We start from the raw sequence: 21,082 nt of genomic DNA, 5'->3' as shown, positions 1-21,082 counted from the left end.
AAACTTTCCCATTCAGAATGATTTCAATGGCTATTTGTATTAACACCAAATGTTCATTGTTACCTGCAGGTCACACTACATCTTTGAGATCAAAGTATCATTTTGCCTTCTTTTCCAGAAAACTTTTTAGTAATTGCTGATTGTTTTCAAATTGCAGGTGATTAAAAAAAATAATAACTTCTATGATTAAAAAAAAAAGAGGGGCTGAAAAGTCTGTACGATAATTCAAATCCTGGAACTATAGAAGCACCACAGAACAGGCCTGAGAAGATAAGCAGCAGGCCAGCAACCCAGACCTGCACCACGGTGCCAGGCTGTCTGTGGAAGGCTTATCTCCCCTCTGCAGGAAGGCCCTCAGACGGCAGGCCTCCACTCAGCGCTGTGCCCTGGGTGCTTCTCCCCTGGCCGAATCTCTCTGTCCCTGGGCCCAGAGAGCCACAGTAATCCTGCCAGATGTGAGCATGACCCTAGAGCTCACCTTACCAAAGTGTCTGTCCCCCAAGCACAGATTCCATGGGATTTCTCTGATGACCTCTTTGCCCCACTAAACCACTAAGCTTCTCTTCCTTATCTCTGAACACAAACTGACAAGCCTGTCAGGACAGCAGGGGATTTCTCCTGAATCTGCCCTATGCCCACCACACCCCTAAGAGTCTTTTCCTCCCCAACATTTACTGTGGAAATTTACAAACATACAGAAAGCTGAAAGAACTGGAAACACCCGCATACCCACCACCTTGACTGCCCCATTGACATAATCACTGAAGTGACTCATGTTTCTGTGTACCCAGGCCTCTGTCTATCCGTCAGTCCCTTACTTCTAGTGCATCCAAAGTAAACCACAGTAACAGTACATTTCCCCTAAACATCTCAACATCCACACCATCAGGAGAGTTTAGCATTTGCTCACAGATTTTCTCCTCTGAAGTAAAATTTACATATGGTGAGATAAATAAATTTGTCGAGTTTTGATCAATGTTTGCACCTGTATGACCCCAAATCCCCTTCATGACAGAGAACATTGCCATCAGCACAGAATGCCTCCCCACACCCCTTTCCAGGCAGTCCACACATTACTTGCTATCCCACTCTCACAGGTGGATTTTGCCTGTTATAGAAATGAACTCTGCTTATTTAAGTTATATGCAGAATACATCATGTGAAATGTTGGGCTAGAAGAAGCTCAAGGTGCAATCAAGATTGCTAGGAAAAATACCAACAACCTCAGATATACAGATGACACCACCCTTATGGCAGAAAGTGAAGAGGAACTAAAGAGCCTCTTGATGAAAGTGAAAGAGGAGAGTGAAAAACCTGGCTTAAAACTAAACATTCAAAGAACTAAGATCATAGAATCCAGTCCCATCACTTCATGGCAAATAGATGGGAAAACAATGGAAACAGTGACAGACTTGATTTTCAAATCACTGCGGACGATGACTGCAGCCATGAAACGAAAACACGATTGCTCTTTGGAAGAAAAACTATGACAAACCTAGACAGTGTATTACAAAGCAGAGACATCACTTGCCAACAAAGGTCCATATAGTCAAAGCTATGTTTTTTCAAGTAGTCATATATGGATGTGAGAGTTGGACTACAAAGAAGGCTGAGCGCTGAAAAATTGATGCTTTTGAATTGCAGTGCTGGAGAAGACTCTTGAGAGTCCCTTGGACTGCAAGGAGATCAAACCAGTCAAACCTAAAGGAAATCAACCCTGAATATTCACTGGAAGGAGTGATGTTGAAGCTGAAGCTCCAATACTTTGGCCATCTGATGCAGAGCCAACTCAGTGGAAAAGACCCTGATGCTGGGAAACACTGAGAGCAGGAGAAAGGGATGACAGGATGAGATGATTGGATGGCATCACTGACTCAATGGACATGAGTTTGAGCAAACTCTGGGAGATGGTGAAGGACAGGGAAGCCTGGCATGCTGCAGTCCATGGGCTCACAAACAGTTGGACACAACTGAGTGGCTGAACAACAACAAGAAATGAAATCATATGAGTCTTTGGTGTAAGGCTTCTTTTACACTCTGCAGAGTCTGTGAGGCTCACCCTGCTGTTACATACCAACTGTCTTCTTCTCTTTACAGCTGAGGACAGATGCCCACTATAGGAAAGTGACACACTGTTTATCCATTCTACTGGTGGACCTTAGACACTCAAAGAATTGGGATAAACAATCTGAACAACCCAGGGAACTCCATAATCTTGGGGAGAACACAGAAGTGCTCCCCCGCCCCTGATTTCTGAGAAACCAGTGGCGGGGGGTGGGGGGCAGGGTCAGGCAGCTGGTGACTCGCTCTGATGGACAGCCACACATACTAGCCTGGTTCCCTCAGCAAATGTCCACGACCTGGGAAACCATGGCACCAGCTCCCGCTAGCCACAGGAATGCTGATCGCAGCAGCCAACATATCATCTTCTGTTATGAAGACTTCTGCTACGATACAGAAATCAAACTGAACTCAATGCTCACAAACCTCCCCCAGGAGGCCTGGGAAGAAAGGTGCATCATTCAGAAGGGACTGGGCAGTTCTGGTGAGATGGTTATTCCCTGGGGGCTGCATGCACTGTCTATAACAATCTTTGAGCATCTCTTCCAAGCCCAGGGTGCATGCAGGAATGCAGCCCTGCCTGGAGACTTGGAGCCTAACTCACACATCCCAACCACACGGTTCAAGTAAAACACAGACACGGACAGGAGGGAAGCAGTGGCAAGCACACAAACAATTACCTCGGCTTTGCCAGAAGAAAAGGACTCTCAACACATGGGGGCAACCCTAGGAGGAGGCTGAGCGGCTGCCTGGCCCCAGGACAAGCCCAGGCTGGCACAGCCGTCAGCTCAGACCATGCTCAAAGACTATTAGTGATGAACTTCAGGAAAGGAACCAATTGCTGGAAAGTAAAACCAACTTTTAGGCTTCTCAGGTGGAGTCAGCAGTAAAGAATCCACCTGCCAATGCAGGAGACAGAAATAACACGGATTTAATCCCTGCACCAGGAAGGTCCCCTGAAGAAGGAAATAGCAACCCAGTCCAGTATTCCTGGCTGGAGAATCCCATGAACAGAGGAGCCTGGCAGGCTACAGGCCATGGAGTCACAAAGAGTCGGACACGACTGAAATGACAGCTGGTTTTAAAACCAGTTGGCTTGAAGAGAGGTGTTTCTATGGTTCTATGGAGAAATTGAAATTCTGACATAAGAAGAAAACACCAACACATGCAAGGCCCTTTGAGAGTAAAAGTAAAGGTGGGAAGTGGAAAGATGCTCCCGGTTAGGTTTTGGAAATGCACTTTCTTGGCTGGAACAAGAGTGACACAGCTTGTCATCATGCAGGGTGGTCAGTCCTGGGCCTGGAAATGAGCCTCAGAGATGAACTTCCAGAGGCAGCGAACCCATTCTACCCCTGGGGTTTCCTTTGGCTTTCAGGTCTATTTGGTGTGAGAAGGAACAGTTTGGTTTTCTGATCTTCCTGGTGTGACAATGTATCAGAGGAAGGCAGAAAACCACATTTGTTGAAAAAGCTAACTAAAAACAAAACAAACAAACAAAAAAGCCTAGAAAGTAGCAGAGAGGTCATGTTGTATAAGGACATGAAACTCCAGGAACAGAAAGCGTTTGTTCCCATAAATGGGCTTCTGCCTCTTGTGCTTAAATGCAGGGTGTGAGACTCTGGGATGGGAAAGTCATGGCACAGAAATTCGTTTAACCCATGGAAACAAGTCCTACTGCTGGCCTGTGGCTGACAGCATCACATTCCTGCAAAAGAGAAACTATGAGACGTGCATAAGACTGTGAACAAACTCAGGCATGAATGGCTACCTTGAGGGCAGGACAGAAGTAAGGTTTCTTTCCTTTTTATAGAAATTAGGCTTAACCAAGAAGAACCCAAGTAGGGATTCTTGCATAAACTTGCTTATGTTGAGGAAAACAACCAAAGATCAAACCACGTGTTAGACCAAGTGCCAAGTGGCCAGAAACGGACTTACTTTCCCATTTTGAACACTGTCCTCAGTCGGACATACCTAAAGAAACTCTTACTGGGGCAAGGAGGCACAGATCCAGGTACATGGGATCTGACAGGGCTTCAGGCATGTGAGAGGACACATGGACAGTTATCAGTGGTGCTGAGGTGGTGTCCCAGGGGCAATGGCAGCCAGATGTACCTTCCCACCCAGTCCCTGCACAGTGTCAGGCTGCACACTAGCACCCGACAAATGCCTGCTGTACCTCTGGTGACTCCACACCCAGGATGTCCCTCATTCCCCAAGTTATGCTCCCCTTCCCGCCCAGCTCCCCTGGTTATCCCCCTCTCCTCACCCAGCCCTGCACCCCTCCTGACAACACACCTCTCGAGGGCTCAGCCAGGGGGAGGCACCAGGAGGGTGCTGCGTCCTTGCTGCCTTGGTGCCCACGAGGCTCTGTTGACCCTGCTCCCCCTCCCTGCATCCCCTCATCCCAGCACAGGCAGCGGCTCCCACGCTGCTGGCCCATAGCCCTACTGGTTCTCCTCACCCCGCACACATGGCTGGAAGCAGCCCTGCCGTGACCATGCCTCTGTCCAAGCCAGCCAGCTGCGTTCTCCCCGACTGGATGTAGAACGATGCTCCCCCTCAGGCCAGCCTGCTCCCTGCTTCTCCCCGCTTTGCTTTTGACAACCATGGACCTTCACGGTCTGGGTCCAAAGCCACTAGTCACAAAGCCACCCCGATCCTCCCAGAGGAAATCAGCCCCACTCTCCTGTCATCCTAAAGCAGGCGGCTCCCACCTGCATGTTCCGTGCACTATTCCTCTGGCAATGGTTACTTGGTTCTCTTCTGCTATTGACAGGGACCCTGCCTTGTTCACTCACTCATATAAGTGACAAGCCCAAAGCCCTGCGCACAATGGCAACTGTGCATTTTACCTCCAAAAACAAGCAGCCAACACACCCTCTGAACAACATTCAGAGAAGTGACAGACAGGAGAATCTATTTACAGACAGAAGATGCATAACCACAAGAGAGTGACGGCACCTACAGATCATCAGGAGAAAAGAAAAATGAACCACTGGAAAAATGGGCAAAGAATATAAACAAATCCTTCAGAGAGGAATTAAAGTGATTAAGTTTATGAAGAAGCATTTAGTTTTAACAGTAATCGGGGGGGGGGGGGGGAGCATATTAAAACAACCATGAGAGCTGATTTTTACCTGTAAGAGTAGTACTGACAATCTCCCCAGAGGACCACTGAGGACCTGGCCTCCCACCTACTTTCTGGGGATGGGCAGCGTCACCCGGCCCCATGTGCCTGGACCAGCCCTTACTCCCTCCTCCCAGCCCTGCCCTGCCTCACCCCCACTCCATGGACTCAGCTTTGCCTAAGCAGCTCCACAGCCTCTGGAGCCAGACCACCTCAGCTCAGATCTTGGCTCTGGCATGGGTAAGTGCTGCAATCACGGACAAGTTACTTAACCTTCCTGTGCCTCAGCTTCCTCTCTGTAAACAGGGGATAATGACAGTACCTACTTGCAGGGTGCTTAAGAAGATTAAATGAGTCAGTTCAGGGAAAGCACATAATAAGGGTCAAGAGATATCTGTGATTATTACAGTAAGTCCCCAACATATAGACGAGTTCCACTCCAAGAGGGCCATCGTTAAGTCCAATTTTTTCCTGAGTCCAACAAAGGAAGCCCAGGTGCCCAACTAACACACTTGGTTATATAGTAATGCACTGTAATAGGTTTATAATACTTTTCACACAAATATCAAATAAAAACAAACACAAAAAATAGAGAAAACAATTTTAATCATACAGAACCTTGAAAAGTACAGTAGTACCAGCAGGATCACCACTGCTTCCACGCTTGCTTCTGGATATCCTGGGCTTGAAATAAAGACAATGCACTGCTGTCCTCTGTACAGGACTGTTCACTAAAGTGCACATGAGCACAGCCACATGCAGAGAGGATGCGTGCACGTGACAGCATACATCAGACACGTGAACTAACTCACGTAAGTGGACGTGCGAACGCACATTCACATCTCTGAACGTTCACCACTTGAAGGTTTGCACGTAGGGGACTTACATATTCACTATTCCTATTTGTTTTTGCTATTATGTAGCCTACAGAAATTCTCATACAGAGAAGAGGAACAAGAATGATCACTGCAATGTTTTTTATGATACAGAAAAAAAAAAACCTGGAGAAAAATCAAATAACATGAATTAATAAGGCAATGCTGTAACCAAATATGTGGCTTCAATACAGCAGCTTAAAACTACTTCAAAAGAGTGAGGCAGATCTCTACATACTTCAGTAGAGAGCTTTCCAAGATGTACTGTTGGGTACATCTGGCATGGTCCATTCACCCCCCTCGAAAACAGGACACACGGACACTAACGTGTGGATGGGGTGGTCTTGGGGGAGGGGTCAGTTGAGAATGGGATGAGGAGAGGCAGGGGATCTGGGGTCCTTCTCTTCACGAATCTTCACTGTTTGAATTCTCTGTGAAGGGAGGATATTTACACAGCACACCAATAGCTTTATCAAATAAGGAAAAAGTGCTTCATAGAATTCTTGTGAGCTGGACTGACACATGTCATCAACTACGGGACCCTGTGCAAGGTGGGGGATGCAGGATGGGGGGTAGGGTGTAACCAGTGTGGGAACCATGGGGGTGAGGCTTGGCAGCAGCGGGGGGGAGGGGAAGGCGGGGAACCTGTGCATCACCCCACCCAGTGCTGGCATTCTCCATCAGCAGCAATATGACCTCACAAAGAATCCACTGACCTAAATGTCAGGGAAGATTAGGTAAGGTACCACCAGGGCACTGAGTAGTCATTAAAAATTTCACCACAGAACAGTTACAGACCCAGGAGGTACAGCTGCAGCAACTATACAACACCATCTGCCTAAAACTGTCTCTACACGTGTGTGTGCACCCATATACCCAGATATACAAATGAACATGCATGCACACGCACACACACCCACACAGTTTAAAAAAACTAAACAATAAGAGGGCACAGCCCAAAATGTTAACAGTGTTCGTCTGGGGCAGGGGTAGAATTATAAATGATCTTTTCTCAGTGTTTTTTGTTCTTTTCCATATTTTTCAACTTTTCTACATACTGTATTCTTTGGTATTACACAAAGAAAATCAAGTAACCACAGTTTCATGTCCGGGAACCCAGACCCTGGGTGCTACCCTGGGTCACGAAGGCCCTTCTCTGCAGTTCTGGTTTCTGGCTGGGTGTCTACTGGACAGTTCTCTACTCTCATCCAAGGTAGAAAATACGGGGGCCCCAATGGGCCACGGGAGGTGTCCAAGAGAAGCTCCTGCCCTGAGAGTCTCAGACTCTAGAGGTCAGGAGTGCTATGGTCACCTTCATTCCTGCACATGCATCTGTGCCTAGCCACTTCAGTCCTGTCCGACTCTCTGTGACCCCATGGGCTGTAGCCCACCAGGCTCCTCTGTCCATGGGATTCTCCAGGCAAGAATCCTGAAGTGGGTTGTCATGTCCTCCTCCTGGGGATCTTCCCGACCCAGGGATTGAACCCACATCTCTTGGTCTAACCTGCACTGGCAGATTCTTTACTGCTAGCGCCACCTAAGCCTTTGAAGGGCAGCCCTAGCCCAGAGACCTGGTAAGGAGGGAGGGTGTGAAGGTGCAGCTCAGCCCTGCCCCTTGCTGGGAGGGTGCCAGCATCTTCTGGACATGGGGCACTGCTTTATCTCAATCTTTCCTCTGCCCGGACTGCACCCTCTGCCTCACCAGTTAGGAAACCCCGACTGCAGCCCCACGGCCACCTGCTCTCCGCAGCCTTTCCCAAAGTGGACGCTGGAATGAAAGCTGCCTCCATGGAAAGCCTTGCTCTGATGGGCCTGAGCCTCAATGAGTTACTCAGCTGCTCCGTGCCTCAGCTTGCTCATCTGTGTAACAGGGTTAATAATGCTCAGGGGTGGTGATCAGAGCAGTGCCTGGTGAACAGGAAGGGCAGCTCAGAGCCAACTGGTGGCAGTTGTGACAGAGGTCCTGGAACTCAGTGGCTAAGTGACCCAGTCCCCCGGTGCTTCTGGAAGTAGTGTGGGAGTGGACAGCGGGCCTGGGGCCTGACCACAAGAGGCTGCGGGGTGGCGGGGAGACAGGCTCCCTCTCAGGCTGGGGCCCTGGAACTTGAAGACCAGAGTTCTGCCCCACCAGGCAGCAGGCAGGGCAGGAAACAGCACTTCAGTGAGTCCTGAAGGGGGGCAGGCTCTCCAGGTGAGCTCCACGGGAATGGGCACCCCAGGTTAAAGCGGCAGCCCCAAAACAACAGATGCAGAGAAAGAAAAGGCATGCGGCGCACTTCCGGCTCAGCGAACGTCTGGACCAGCTGGGGTGTCCAGCGACTGTGAGGGCTCCGGGTGGGGATGGAGAAGCAGGGGGCAGCGGGGGACAGCTCACTCCCAAGGGCCACACAGTTAGGCTCTGCTACAGAAGAGCCTCTGTGATTTCAAGGCAGGGAACAAACAGCCTGGGGTGGGGAATGGCCCAGGGAAGCAGAAACCCAGGCGCAGAGAGGAGGCTGCTGGCACGACCAGGAGGCAGAGAGAAGAAGTCACAGACAGGCACCAGGGAGGAAGGCAGGGGAACCCAGCGATGCCCTGGTTTCCGACTTGGAGGATTATGACAGGTGAGTGGAAGAACAGCCTCTTCTCCTCCAGACCAGGGGACCTTAGGCCCTTATCTGACGAGAGGGCCCCCCCACCCTGCCCCTTGCTCCTCTCCTGCCCCAACTGTCCACCTCAGGGCATCTGACAAGGATCACAGGGTGGGCCGGGGCCTTTCACAGGCAATGATGGTTCTGGTGGCATGAACATAGGAAGTCATCTCTGAGAACCATAGCACAAACAAAATGGGAAGCACCCGACCACGACACTGGATGTGATTTATTCACCCCCGTGGCAGACAGGCCCTTTCTCCCATTGAGCAGACCAACAAGGAGGACAGCGCCAGTAGCAGGAAGTCACGAGGCTCCAGGGAGGTCAGGAAGCTGAAGCCCACAGCCCCTTTCTGGCCAGGTTGTGCCCCACAGTGGCCAGGGCTGTCCGGCCCTGCGGAGTGTGGCTGGTTTGGGCCCAAGCAGCCAAAGCAGAGACAATGAGCCTGTTTCTTCTTCTCCACGGTGCCACCGTCTTGACACTGAGGGCATTGATGGGCCGGTTACCATGGGAACTCAAGCTGCAGATCCCCGTCCCATCCCATGAGCACAAGGCTCCCTCCCGAGAGCTGAAGGCTGTTCATCCCATTCTGTGCGGTGCTGGACAGGGCCTCATGCCTGCCGCCAGGTCTCCAACACTCCACGAGCAGAGACACTGGACCTCACAGAGACCAGGACTCGGCAGGATAACGGGACCCTATAGGGTGGGGCAGGGCCGGGGTATGTAGCCGACCAGACTGGGGGTGGGGGGCAGCTACAGCATCACAGGGCAGCTCCTCCTCCCACACCACGGAGCTGGGAAGGGCCTGCCGAGGTTCCCAGAAGCAGGGATCCAGATAAGCGGTGCAGGGGAGACGGTTCTGTCCAGATGCTGAGAGGAGGCTGATTGTGCTCAGTCACAATGCCTGCACCCTGCCCCCCATGAGAGGCTCTCCCAGGGGCACCTTCCCCTTGACTCTGAGGGCCCAGCACCCAGGGGAGCACTTAACAAACACAGTATGAATCAATGTCTGCATGTCTGCCAGGCACAGGTTGCTCTGGGCCAACAGCTCTGCACCAGAGAGACAGCTCCATCAGACCTCATCTTGGGGAGCAGCCAGACGATGGGTGTGAATTGAGGTGCCCGCGAAGCACAGAGCCCAGTGGAGGCACAGACAGGCCAGCAGACAGCATGACGGAGGCCTGGGAGCCCAGGGGCATGGCTGCAGAGCAGCAGCCAGCCAGGAAGGACAAGGCGCTGACCAGGAGGGCCGTAGAACGAGAGCCTTTCTCGCCTGAGAGAACAGCACCAAGGATGCCACGAGGAAGCAAGTGCAGAGTGAGGGGTCTGGCCAGAGCAGAAGGCGGTGGAAGGGGCAGGAGGGTCTACATGGCCTGGACGGGGAGAAGTGTGGGGAACATGAGGCCAAAGAGAGAAGCATGGTTACAGACAGCACAGGAGGCTCGGGAGCACGAAGGTGGCAGCACCCTCCAGGCCTCCAGCTCTGGGTGAACCGGGACCCACAGGGAGGGGGAGGAGGGCCCAGCCAGGGGAGAGCCTCAGACTGTGAGGGACTGTGTGCGGCCCCTGGGGAAGGATGGGTTTTTCCCTCCACCGTGGAGACTCAGGAGTAAGCCTCAATGTGGAGGAGAAGGAGCCCGCAAAGACCACGCAGCACGGAGCACACCGGCGCCGGCACTGTATGCGCACGTGAGGCTGGTGGGTCCACACGGGCCCGTGTGTCAGCGGCAGCACCCAGCTGAAAGGCTCCTTGCCCAATGGCTTACCCAAGTCTGAGACGCAGGGTGATGGCCCCCTGCCAGGCAGGTGACCAGGCAGGCGAGTCAGAAGGGAGGGCTTTGGGCGCCGGCCTGCCGGTTTGTAATGTGTAGCAAGTCACGCTTAACTGGACTGAGGTCTCCTCACGGCGAATAGGCCCAGCGGCACCCGCAGGTCGGTACCAGGCTCCATGGTAACAGCAGACCCAGGGAACCACCAGCCAAGCCCAAGCACACACCAGGGTCTCCAGTCAGTGCCAAGACCACACTGCAGTCCCAGCTGGAAAGGACATGGACACTCGTGATCGTGAAGGCCTCCATGGGCAGGGTGCTGGCTGGAGAGAGGGGCGCCAGCGCCAGAGGTGCCAGAGAAGACCAGAGGAACTGCTTTCTAGAGGCCAGATCTGTGCAGGGGCCCAGAGATCCCAAGGAGCCTGGAGTGTTCCCCAAAGTGTAGACAGTCCTGTGCAGTCCAAGACCAGGCAGGGGCCCAGAGGGCCCTCAGGCTCTTCTGCCCCACCAGGACCGACACCCTTAGCCTCTGCCAAGAGAAGTTTAAACCAACTTTCCCAACAGGCCATAGAGCTGGCTAGCCCCCTGTGCGGGTTCTCAGTCCTCGGACCCTGGCCTTGGGGGCTCTCCCAAAGCCATGCATTGCAACTCAAGCTTTGCTCACCTCCCCGCACTGCAGCCCCAGTGACTCATGATACTGCCCATCAAATAAAGCCCTGTCCACTTCAATCCATTACCATCTGAATGAAAAGGGCAGACAAGAACATGTAACACTGCATGACCTTCGCAGTCCCAGTTCTATCTATCCCCGTCGCCATCACCACCCCATCCCCACCGCCTCAGCTCACACCAGACACTTGCTCTTGCCGTTCACAGGCCATCCAGGAGTATGGCTCCCGGTTGAGAGCATAAAAGCAAGATAGCCTCCAGGCAAAAACCAGTACCTAGTGACTGCTGTTCTGGGCTCCCCTTGTCCCTCCCAAGTCCCCAACATTCACTGGAACAAGTTCCAACCATCACTTCTAACACCTGGCTAAAGCTTCAGCTTGCTCCTGGTTGTAAGAACAGGCTGTGTGCAGCATGACAATTTTCCTCTGTTGACAAGTGAATGACAAAGGCCCACCTGAAATTCTGGGCCAGGTACGCTCAGCTCAGTAGCTATTTTAAGTAAAACTATTTAAGGAAAGTTCAAAACTATTTAAGGCTCTTAGATCTTTCAGGGCCCTGGCAGCCAGCCTGCTGTTTTATGCTCAGACTCAGAACCAACAAATTAGCTCAATACTCCAGGCAAAGCAGAAACGCAAGGGCAAGAACGGCGCCTCAGTGCCACCCTTAAGATAAACATCACTTCTGAGAGCTGCCGACGCCGTGCTGCTGTGATCCAGTGTGCGCCGACGGCTTGCTGCCATACTTCTCATGTGAATGAACAACCTGTCTTTTCTCTGAGTGAGCAACATCAGAGGTGATGATGTAGGCTGGGCTGAGGCCACCTCTGCCGAGAGCTGACCTGACAGAGAAAGACGACTGGCAGAGGGGAAGGCAGAGGGGCTCATGGGCTCCAGGTACAGCTCCATCCCAAGAACCCTGTGACTGCAGCCAGGACTTCTGTTTCTCCAGGTCATCGCTTCCTACACAAGTGGACCAACCCAGCCTGGACTTCAGTCTAGGCAGGGCCTTCTCACCTGAGCCCACGGGGGACCAGCCTGGGACTTTAGGCAGGGCCTTCTCACCTGGGCCCAAGGGTGGCCCAAGAACAGTCATACATGGGTATGATGTGCATTTTTCTCCCCCTCCTTTAACACTGCATGTGTATATCTGTGTGTATGCATGTATGTAGGTGTATATGGATACATGTGTGTGCATATGAATATGCATGTGTGTATCCATGTACATATGCATGTCTGTATGCAAGTGGGTATATTACAATATATAATGTGTTCTGACACACACAAAAGTGCAAAATGCTTAAACATAATTTTTATATAACTTACATATATTATACATATACATATATGCCTGGCCTTCCCAGGTGGCTCAGTGGTAAAGAATCTGTCTGCCACTGCAGGAGAGGCAGGTCCGATCCCTGGGTCAGGAAGACCCCCTGGAGAAGGGAATGGCAACCCAAATCCAGCATTCTTGCCTGGAGAATCCCATGGACTGAGGAGCCTGACAGGCTACAGTCCAAGGGGTCCTAAGAGTCGGACATGACTTAGCAACTAAACAACAACAAATACCTATATGCCTCTATAGTGGATTAGGAATTAGAACATTGCAGATTAAGTTTGAAATTCTACTAACTAGAATTTGATGTGGATCCTTCCAGCCCATGCTTCTATACTTTCACTACCTGTGTAAGCATTCATAAGTTCTACAGAATGGCTTAGTGTTTTTTAAAAATTTACATAAATACACTGTGCATCTGCAACCTGCCGTTTTCACTCAACATTATTTCTGGGATGTATCTGTGTAGATACACAGCTAGTTCTCTCTTTTCTAAGTACTGTTGAGTACCCTGTGGTGTGACAACTTTTCTCCTCCATTCTTCTCCTGGTGGTATTTAGGTGGTGTCTCCCTTCATTTAGAGATGCCCCTGTGGACACTTCTGTACAAGTCTCCTGGGGCAGCAGTGAGGATCTCCCAGGCTGAAGCCAGGATGTGGACATGCTGACACAACCCACCTCCTGTCGCTCTCCAAGCATCTGTACCCACTTTCAATTCCTGGCTCCTCCGCAGCCCAGGCAGCCCTTGATGCTGACACCATCTCGGTCTGCCAACCCCACAGGCGTGAAGTGGGATGACCACCTGAAGGCCCATCAGTTCCTAGGGAGGCTGAGCACTTTTTCTCACCTGGGTTTCCCTTTCATTCAATTCCCTATTCATATATACCTCCCCATTTTTTCTACCTGGCACTTATCCTTTTTCTTATTTATTTATGTGTGTTAGTTGCTCAGTCATGTCCAACTCTTTGCAACCCCATGGACTGTAGCCCACCAGGCTCCTCTATTCATGGGATTCTCCAGGCAAGAATACTGGAGTGGGTTGCCATTTCCCTCACCATTATTCATTTACAGTCTTTTAAATAATCTACACATGAATCTATTATATGTTATAAAATACTATTATATGTTATAAATACTTCCTACTCTCTTGTTTGTTTTTTAAATGCTATGACACCTTTATTATACAGAACCTTTAATGGATCAATCTCTTCCCTTCTCTATTTGATCTTTCTGTGTCTTGTTTAAGAAATTCTTTCCTTTCTCAACTCTCCTACACTGTTGGTTAGAATAAAAATAGGTGTAGCCATTATGGAGCACAGTATGAATAGTCTTCAAAAAACTAAAAATAGAGCTACCATATGACCCTGAAATTCCACTCCTGGGCATATATCCGGACAAAACTATAATTCAAAATATACATGCAGCCCTATGTTCATGGCAGCACTAATCACAATAGCCAAGTCGTAGAAGCAACCTAAATGTCCATCAACAACCAGACAGATAAAGAAAATGTGGCACATATATACAAAGGAGAAGGAAATGGCACCCCACTCCAAATTTCTTACCTGAGAAATCCCATGAACAGCAGAGCTTGACACACTACCGTCCACAGGGTTGCAAAGAGTTGGATATGACTTAGCAATGAAATAGCATACAATGGAATATTACTCAGCCACAAAAAAAGAATGAAGGTGCGATCTAAAATATGACACAAATCAACTTACCTACGAAATAAAAACAGACTCACAGACACAGAGAACAGACTTGGGGTTACCAAGGAGAGGCATGGTGGGGGAAGGATGGACTGGTGTTTGGGGTTAGCAGATGCCAATCATTATCTATAGGATGGATAAACAACAAGGTCCTACTAATTACCACAAGGAACTATATTCAATATCCTGCAAATGAAGAATATAAAAAACAATATTTATGTATGTACAATTGAATCACTTTGAAATTGACACAATATGTAATTCAACTATACTTCAGTAAAATAAGTTACAAACAAATCCTCTCCTTTGCCGATGTGATGAAGGTCTTCCCCAACAATACGCACTCAGGCTCTCATCCTATCTGGAGTTCCCATACAGAGTGGGAGGTGAAGGTCTGCGGCCCTTCCCCGTGGAGACCTGGCTCTCTCAGCATGTGTCCTGTACTGCCCAGCCCTCCCATCCACAAGAACCTCTTTGGCTCACACACAAGCGCCCACATATACCTGGGCTAGAGTCAATGTCACCAATGGACACGACCATCACCAGGCCATGGCAGAGCTGCCATGTATTTGTGTGATTTCATATTCCATATAAAAACCTACTCGCACTAAAACTAGCTTATACTGAATTTACACATTAGTTGAGGGGACCTGTGACAGTCACCTCTCCCATCATGAATGTAACCTATCTCTCCATTCTTGCCTTCTTTTTCCCAACACTTTTTTACAATGTTTTATAATCCTCTCCACAGGAGTCTGATACTTCTCTAGGATTGATTCCTAAGTATCTAACAGCTCTTATGCTGTCCTCGAAGCTATGGCCATCATCAGGGGCCTCTCGTCAATCAAGTCCCCACTTCTCTCTCTCCTTAGTTCTAATAGTTGGCCTCTGGGTTCTCTTGGATTATCCGTGTGGTTAATTTTGTCATCTGTCAAGAGTGACATTTGGCTCTTCCCAATCTTTATTCCTTTTTTGTAAACTGCATTGCATTATCTGGGATTCCCAGTATAATATAATGAGTTGAGGGGCAAAAAGAAACTTATTTGTCCTGTTTCCAATGATGTATATTTTTAAATGGAGAGGATCCAGAGCCTCTATCAGACTCTGAAAGGGATCCATGATTCAAGACAGGTGAATAACCACTGGTATCATTTGACCTGCACCACACAAGATAAATGGGATCAGGTCCATGGTTGTATGTAGGTCAAGTCAGGGCTTGAGCAGAGCAAAGACCAGGATGAAGAGTCAGGGCAGGAGCCGGGCACAACACCAGCTGCCCACTAAGGGTCTAGGGAAGGTCACTCACAGGAAAACTGGGAGCCGGGAACATGGAAGGAGACAAAGCATAGCACAATCATCAGAGGTGACACACTCTGTCGTGTGGACACAAACCACTCCCAGCCCTCGCTTCACCATGGCTCACTCACTCATAATTCAAAGCTAATAATATATACATCTTATTTATGAGTCACAAATTCTCCTGGCTGAAGAAGGCAAATAAGGTTTTTAAAGAGTTCTTATTGAGTAGGTAGAGGCCGGACTGCTCCAGGCCTTTTCCACATTAGTAGTGCACTTGGGGGAGGTGGGGAGGAAAGCTGCACTGGGAATAAAGGGTAACAGGCCCTCCTTGAGAAATCACGCACACACGTGTACACACACACACACACTCACCTCCAAGACAGCTCTTATCCCCTGGGTGTGTGACCACCTCCTGCATCAGTCCCAGCAGCATCCCATCCCCAGGCTGAGTGCCAGGCTGTGTGCAGCCCACCTTGGCTGCCCTGGACACTCCCCAGGAGATCCAGGGGGAAGGGTGCACACCCCAACGAAACCTCTCCCACAGGCAAAGCAAAGACAGCAGGCTTCACCGCACAAGACCTTCAGTAGTGGGATGCAAGTTGTTTGAGGATGAGGCGTGGTCATGGGGCTGGCGGCTCTGATGCCTGAGGACAGGAGTGGTAAGGGGCCTCACCAGGCCTTTACTGCAATGTTCGGGAGCTCTCCGCTCAACTTCAGTTCCCCTCTGTTCACTTAATTATAAGAGCCAGGAACCCAGGCACTTTGTAATTTACTGTGCCATTAAAGAGTCACTTTTAGCTGAAGACAAACTGCTGGGCCACCTGGGCGGAGCAGCCAAGTGTGGCAGGAGCCGGGCCTGAGCCAACAGGGGAAGCAGGCGCCAGAGGGGCACCAAGGAGTACTTTCTTCATCTGGACTGCGAACCTGGGAGATTTAGGAACCTCAGATTTAGGAACTGAAGACAGTGCTGCCCAAAGGCAAATCTTAAATCACAGGATGTTTGCAGAGACCTGACTGTTCAAGATACAACAAAAAGACACACCAAGGATGTGATGGGTTATTTCAGACACTCTCTGACCCACGGTGTGAAGTATAGTTCAGACAGCAGTATCTACGTTTCCAGAAGGCTGCACAACTCACCTTAGCAGCGTTCGCACCGGACTTAGGATGCAAAGAAATGTCACTCACATCAGAGCCGCACCAGATGTGGCCCGCTTCTGTCACGGTTAATGATGAAACTAAATTTAACGCTGGCTGGCGGCAGGGTCTGAGCTTTGAGCGGGCGCATCCCTGTCACTCCACTTGATCCTCTGAGTGTGTAGTTTGCTGGAGGTTTGCTCAACGCACAGAGAGGTGCCCCCGGTGGGCCCCCGCCCGCCACAGATCAGGATCAACTCGCTGGGCTGGGCTGGCGCAGGAAAAGGAAGCCTGCCTCTGAGCTCCTATGGAGCTACCCCACCCGCGGTCCTGCCCCGGGCTTGTCCCCTCTTGCTCGCTGACAGTACTCCTGCGGGCCAGGTGCGGGAGTGGTCAGGCCCCGGCAGGTGCTCTGCGGCCCAAAACACTGGACCGTCCCATCCCAACCACCGCGCACCCAAGTACACAAGGTCAACGTCCCGACACGTGGGCCGGTGGAAAAGAAGGAACAGACCAGCCTAAGGTCACACGACCGGTCCGCAGAGAACTGCCATCAGACCAGCCAACCAGAGGCCCAGAGACGAAGCCAACTCCCCCCACCCCTGCCAGGGGCCTGGAGGGGATTAAAGCCTGGACCCTCGTCTCTGGCTGCGGGGTCCAGGCCGCCAGGAAAGCCCCCTCGACTCTGGCCGCCCTCCCTCCAAGAGACACGGACGCCAAGGGAGCGCACGACCTCAGCCCCCACCTGCGCGCGTACAGGGTCCGGAGCCCCGCGGCGCCCATCTAGTTGGAGGGCCGGCGCCGAAGGGCCGGGTCGGCGGCGGGTGGACCTGAGGGAACACGGGAGGACGGCGCCCTCCACGGGCTCCCCACTCGCGCGGCTGGGCAGGTGTCCGCGTCGGGGTACTGCCCCGTTGGCCGCCGAGGACCCCGTGCCGCGCTCCGGGCGACTCCTCACAGAGCGCCCCCTCGCGCCGCGCCCGCCGGCGGCAGCCAAAGTTTTGGGCGCGCGGGGCCGTCCGCACTCACCTGGCCCAAGTTGAGGTAGCCGTGCGCCGCGGCCACGCGGTCCGCCACGGCCGGGCCGCCCAGCACTTGCACCGCCCAGTGGTTGGTGTAGACGGGGCGCGGCGGCGGCGCGGAGCAAGCGGCGGGCAGCGCGAGCAGCAGCAGCCAGCGCCAAGGGCGCGGCACGAGCGGCCGGAGCCCGGGCCCGCCGGCGGCCCTCGGGTCGTGGCCCGCGTCCTCGGCGGCGGCGGGTGCGCGGGGCGGCGGCCGGGGCCCGGGCGCGGGCGGCGCGCGCGGAGGCATGGCAGTGGCAGGCTCGCGCGGCGCCGGAGCGGCGAGTGCGCCGGGGGGTGGGGTGCCGCCTTTTAAAGCCGCTCCGCGCCGGGGAAGCGCCGCCGCCACCGCTGCGGGCGGGAGCGAGGGGAGGAGGAGGCGGCCGCCGCGCGTTCCCGCCCGCGCGGCCCGGCAGCGCCCTGGCCCGCGCTCGGTGACCGGCACCCGGCCCTCGCGCGCCCCGGGCAAAGAGCTCCCCCCTCACCCCGTAACTTCCCGCAGACTAAGGGGGCGCTCGGGACACGCGTTCTCCCAGAGGCCGGAAGGCCCAGGGCGTCTCAGGTGAGTCCCACTCCCAGCCTGGCTGCCGGCATCTTCTTCCCGTCGGGGTGCCTTGGGGGCCTCAGTCATTCGCCTAATAGTGTTTGACCTCCTGCGCGCAAAGCCTTACTCGTCCCCGCGTGAGAGCGCGGCTCGCATGAGTCTTGGGAGAAGAAACCACAAAGAAAGACGGGTCGGCCCCGCTGAGAACCAGGCCTGACAGTGGGACATAGCAAGAGGGCCACAGACTTTTGGCTTCGGGAGGAACCTCGGGGACAGCCTTCCTGGGGGAGGACGGCGCTGTGGGTCCCCAACTGTCCATTTCCCAGCAGCGCGACCGTGGGCAAGCTGCCACCCCTTCTCAGCACAGGGCTCCATCCGTGAGTGCAGTGAAAACAGTCATCTCCCCGGTGGCGCTGTTCAGAGGATGACAGGAGCGCTGGCCATGCACCAGCTTTTGCTGAGTGTTTGTATGAGCTCTGGCCTGCCTCGCAGTAGGAGATCACTAGTTGTACAGACTTAAATGCCACCCCACCCCCATCGCCGGACCCTGGGACCAGTCAGGGGGACAGTCAGTGGGGTCTTCCTGGCTCTGCTGCCTCCAGCAGCGTAAAGTCCAGTAGAGACACATATGGTGAACCTGGAGACTACAGGAGTAGTCACACATGGGACAGGTGACTGGCCAGGGTCTCTTCTGCCACTCCTCCCATGGGCTGTTGGTCCCAACTGGCCACGGATGGGAAGCAAGGCTTCACCCTGATTAACACGGGCAGCAAAGCAGAAACTAGGCCAGGAAGGCCTTTAAGTGGGAAGGGGACCAGTGACCTGACTGTCTGCCTCTGGATGGCCGTAGAGAGCTCAGGGTGTGCGTCTGTGGCTTGGCAGATAGAAGGCAGGTGATGAGGGGCAGGAGCCGGCGGGGACAGAGCAGGACCCAAGGATGATGGCCTCCCTGGGGCCTCTTCAGCCTCCCTCTCAGGAGCCCTTTAGTTTCATAACCCACATGATTCACCCTTTCTGCAGGCATGAGTCACCCCAGTGGAGGTGGGAGCATGGGAGGCCCGACAGGGACCAGCCGAACTCCTGCTCACGCGATTTCCTGCCAGGGGCCCCTTTTGGAACCTGGAATTGATTCCCCACACCTTTTCCTCTTTTCTGCACTAAATGCAGTCTGTCCTCCCTTTCCTCCCCTGCCAAGCGGGCTCAGCTCCCTGGGCCTGCCCCACCAGGCAGAATGCAGACCCCTTCTTCCCCACCTGCAGACAGCCTCGCCCTGTCCACCCGAGAGGCAGTAGACCCGAAGACAGGTGGGATTGCCCTGTGGGAGATCATACCGCCCAATGGGGCAGAGGCAAAGCCAGAACCTGCAGCCCACCTCCTCCCAATGCCACCCTGGCTGCCCACAGAGGAGGGTCACTGTCACTTACCAGCAATATACCTGTCCCCTTCTGGCCCCTGTTGGCCAGACTGTTCCCGGACCCTGGCCTGGACCCTGTGTTGTTCTCCTTCAAGTCTGTGACCCTCTGGGTGGACCTAAAAGCCATCAAACAGAGTGAAGTAAGTCAGAAAGAGAAAAACAAATATCATATGTTAATACATATATGTGGAATCTAGAAAATAATACAGGTGAACCTATTTCCAGAGCAGAAATAGAGACACAGGTAGAGAACCAACGTATTGATACCAAGGGGGGATAGGAGGGAGTGGGATGAATTAGAAGATGAGAATTGACATATACAATCCTCCATGTATAAAATAGATAACTAATGAGAAGCTACTGTTTAGCACAGGGGAAAAAAAGGCACAATCTGTTTGCAGGACATTATTAAGTTAACCTTAAAAATGCATTCCAATATACATTAGGTACAGACAAATACTGTTTGATTCCATTTATACAAAGTATTTAGAATAGTCAATTTCATAGAGACAGAAAGTACACTGGTAGATGCCAAGGATCGGGGGTTGGGGAAGGCGGGTGTGGGGAGTGGGATGGGGCAGGGTTTTAGTGTTTAATGGGGACCAAGTTTCAGTTCAGGAAGATGGAAAATTTGGGAGACTGATGATGGTGAGAGTTGCATAACTATGTGAATGTCCTTAGTACCACTGAGTTTATTCACCATATATATGGTTAAAACAGTATGTTTTATATTATGTGACTTTTACCACAATAAAAAAGAAAACATGAAAAAAGGTGTGTGACTTTCTTCACGCTAAGGCTACACTGCACAAAATCTAAGTTATTATGAGGCAGCTCATGCCTCCCAAGAGTGCACCCCATGACAGCAGTGATTTTGACAGACAGAGATAAGGGTTTTTTCATAACAATTTAGTAGATTAAGGGATTCAGCCCACTGAGCTGAGAGTAGACTAAAATTCATCTGAATTTTTATTTGGAGGGATCAGAATTTGTTAACATCTGCTCATTTGGGGCTGAACTTCCCATTTATTGTGGACATGCCCAGACAATGTCTTGGCTTCAATGTGGTAGGCAGACCAACTTCCCAAAATGAACATCCCAAATCATAGTGCCTCCTGTGGCTTCCTGTTGATTTCATGGTGACAGGACGGCTCAATCACAGAAGTCTAGCCCTCTGTTCTGTGATGGGACCTGGAATGCAACTTGGCTCATCCTCCTGCAGGAAGGGGGTTTCCCACTCACTCTAGCTTCAGCTCTCCAGACTACCCTTGGGGGTTGCACAGCTCTGCAGGGATGGGGAGGTCAGCAGTCCTACAGGTGGATAGGATATGGACCAGAAAGGTGACTGGAACCAGGACATTTTTCAAAAGTTTTTTTTTTTAATTACTTTTTGACTGCACTGTGCAGCATGTGGGAGTCTTAGTTCCCCCATCAGGGATTGAACATGCACCC

At 51.9% G+C, this 21,082-nt stretch overlaps 1 protein-coding gene across 3 annotated transcripts in view; it reads right to left on the bottom strand.

Annotated features, from left to right (window-relative positions):
• Positions 1-18,124, bottom strand: part of PCSK6 (proprotein convertase subtilisin/kexin type 6) — a 165,862-nt gene extending 147,738 nt beyond the window's left edge. The window contains exon 1 of one of the 3 annotated variants that reach the window (XM_043921580.1): positions 17,641-18,124. In XM_043921580.1, coding sequence (XP_043777515.1) covers positions 17,641-17,922 — 282 coding nt within the window. In that variant the 5' untranslated portion in view covers positions 17,923-18,124. The remainder of the gene's footprint in view (positions 1-17,640) is intronic. The other 2 variants (XM_043921578.1, XM_043921579.1) reach the window with 2 other exon arrangements.
• Between the last annotated feature and the right edge of the window lie 2,958 nt (positions 18,125-21,082).

The sequence above is a fragment of the Cervus elaphus genome, chromosome 13 (genome assembly GCF_910594005.1).
Source record: "Cervus elaphus chromosome 13, mCerEla1.1, whole genome shotgun sequence".
Classification (NCBI taxonomy): Eukaryota; Metazoa; Chordata; class Mammalia; order Artiodactyla; family Cervidae; genus Cervus; species Cervus elaphus.
The sequence above is the reverse complement of the archived record's forward strand: the minus strand, read 5'-3'. Positions and strand labels throughout refer to the sequence as shown.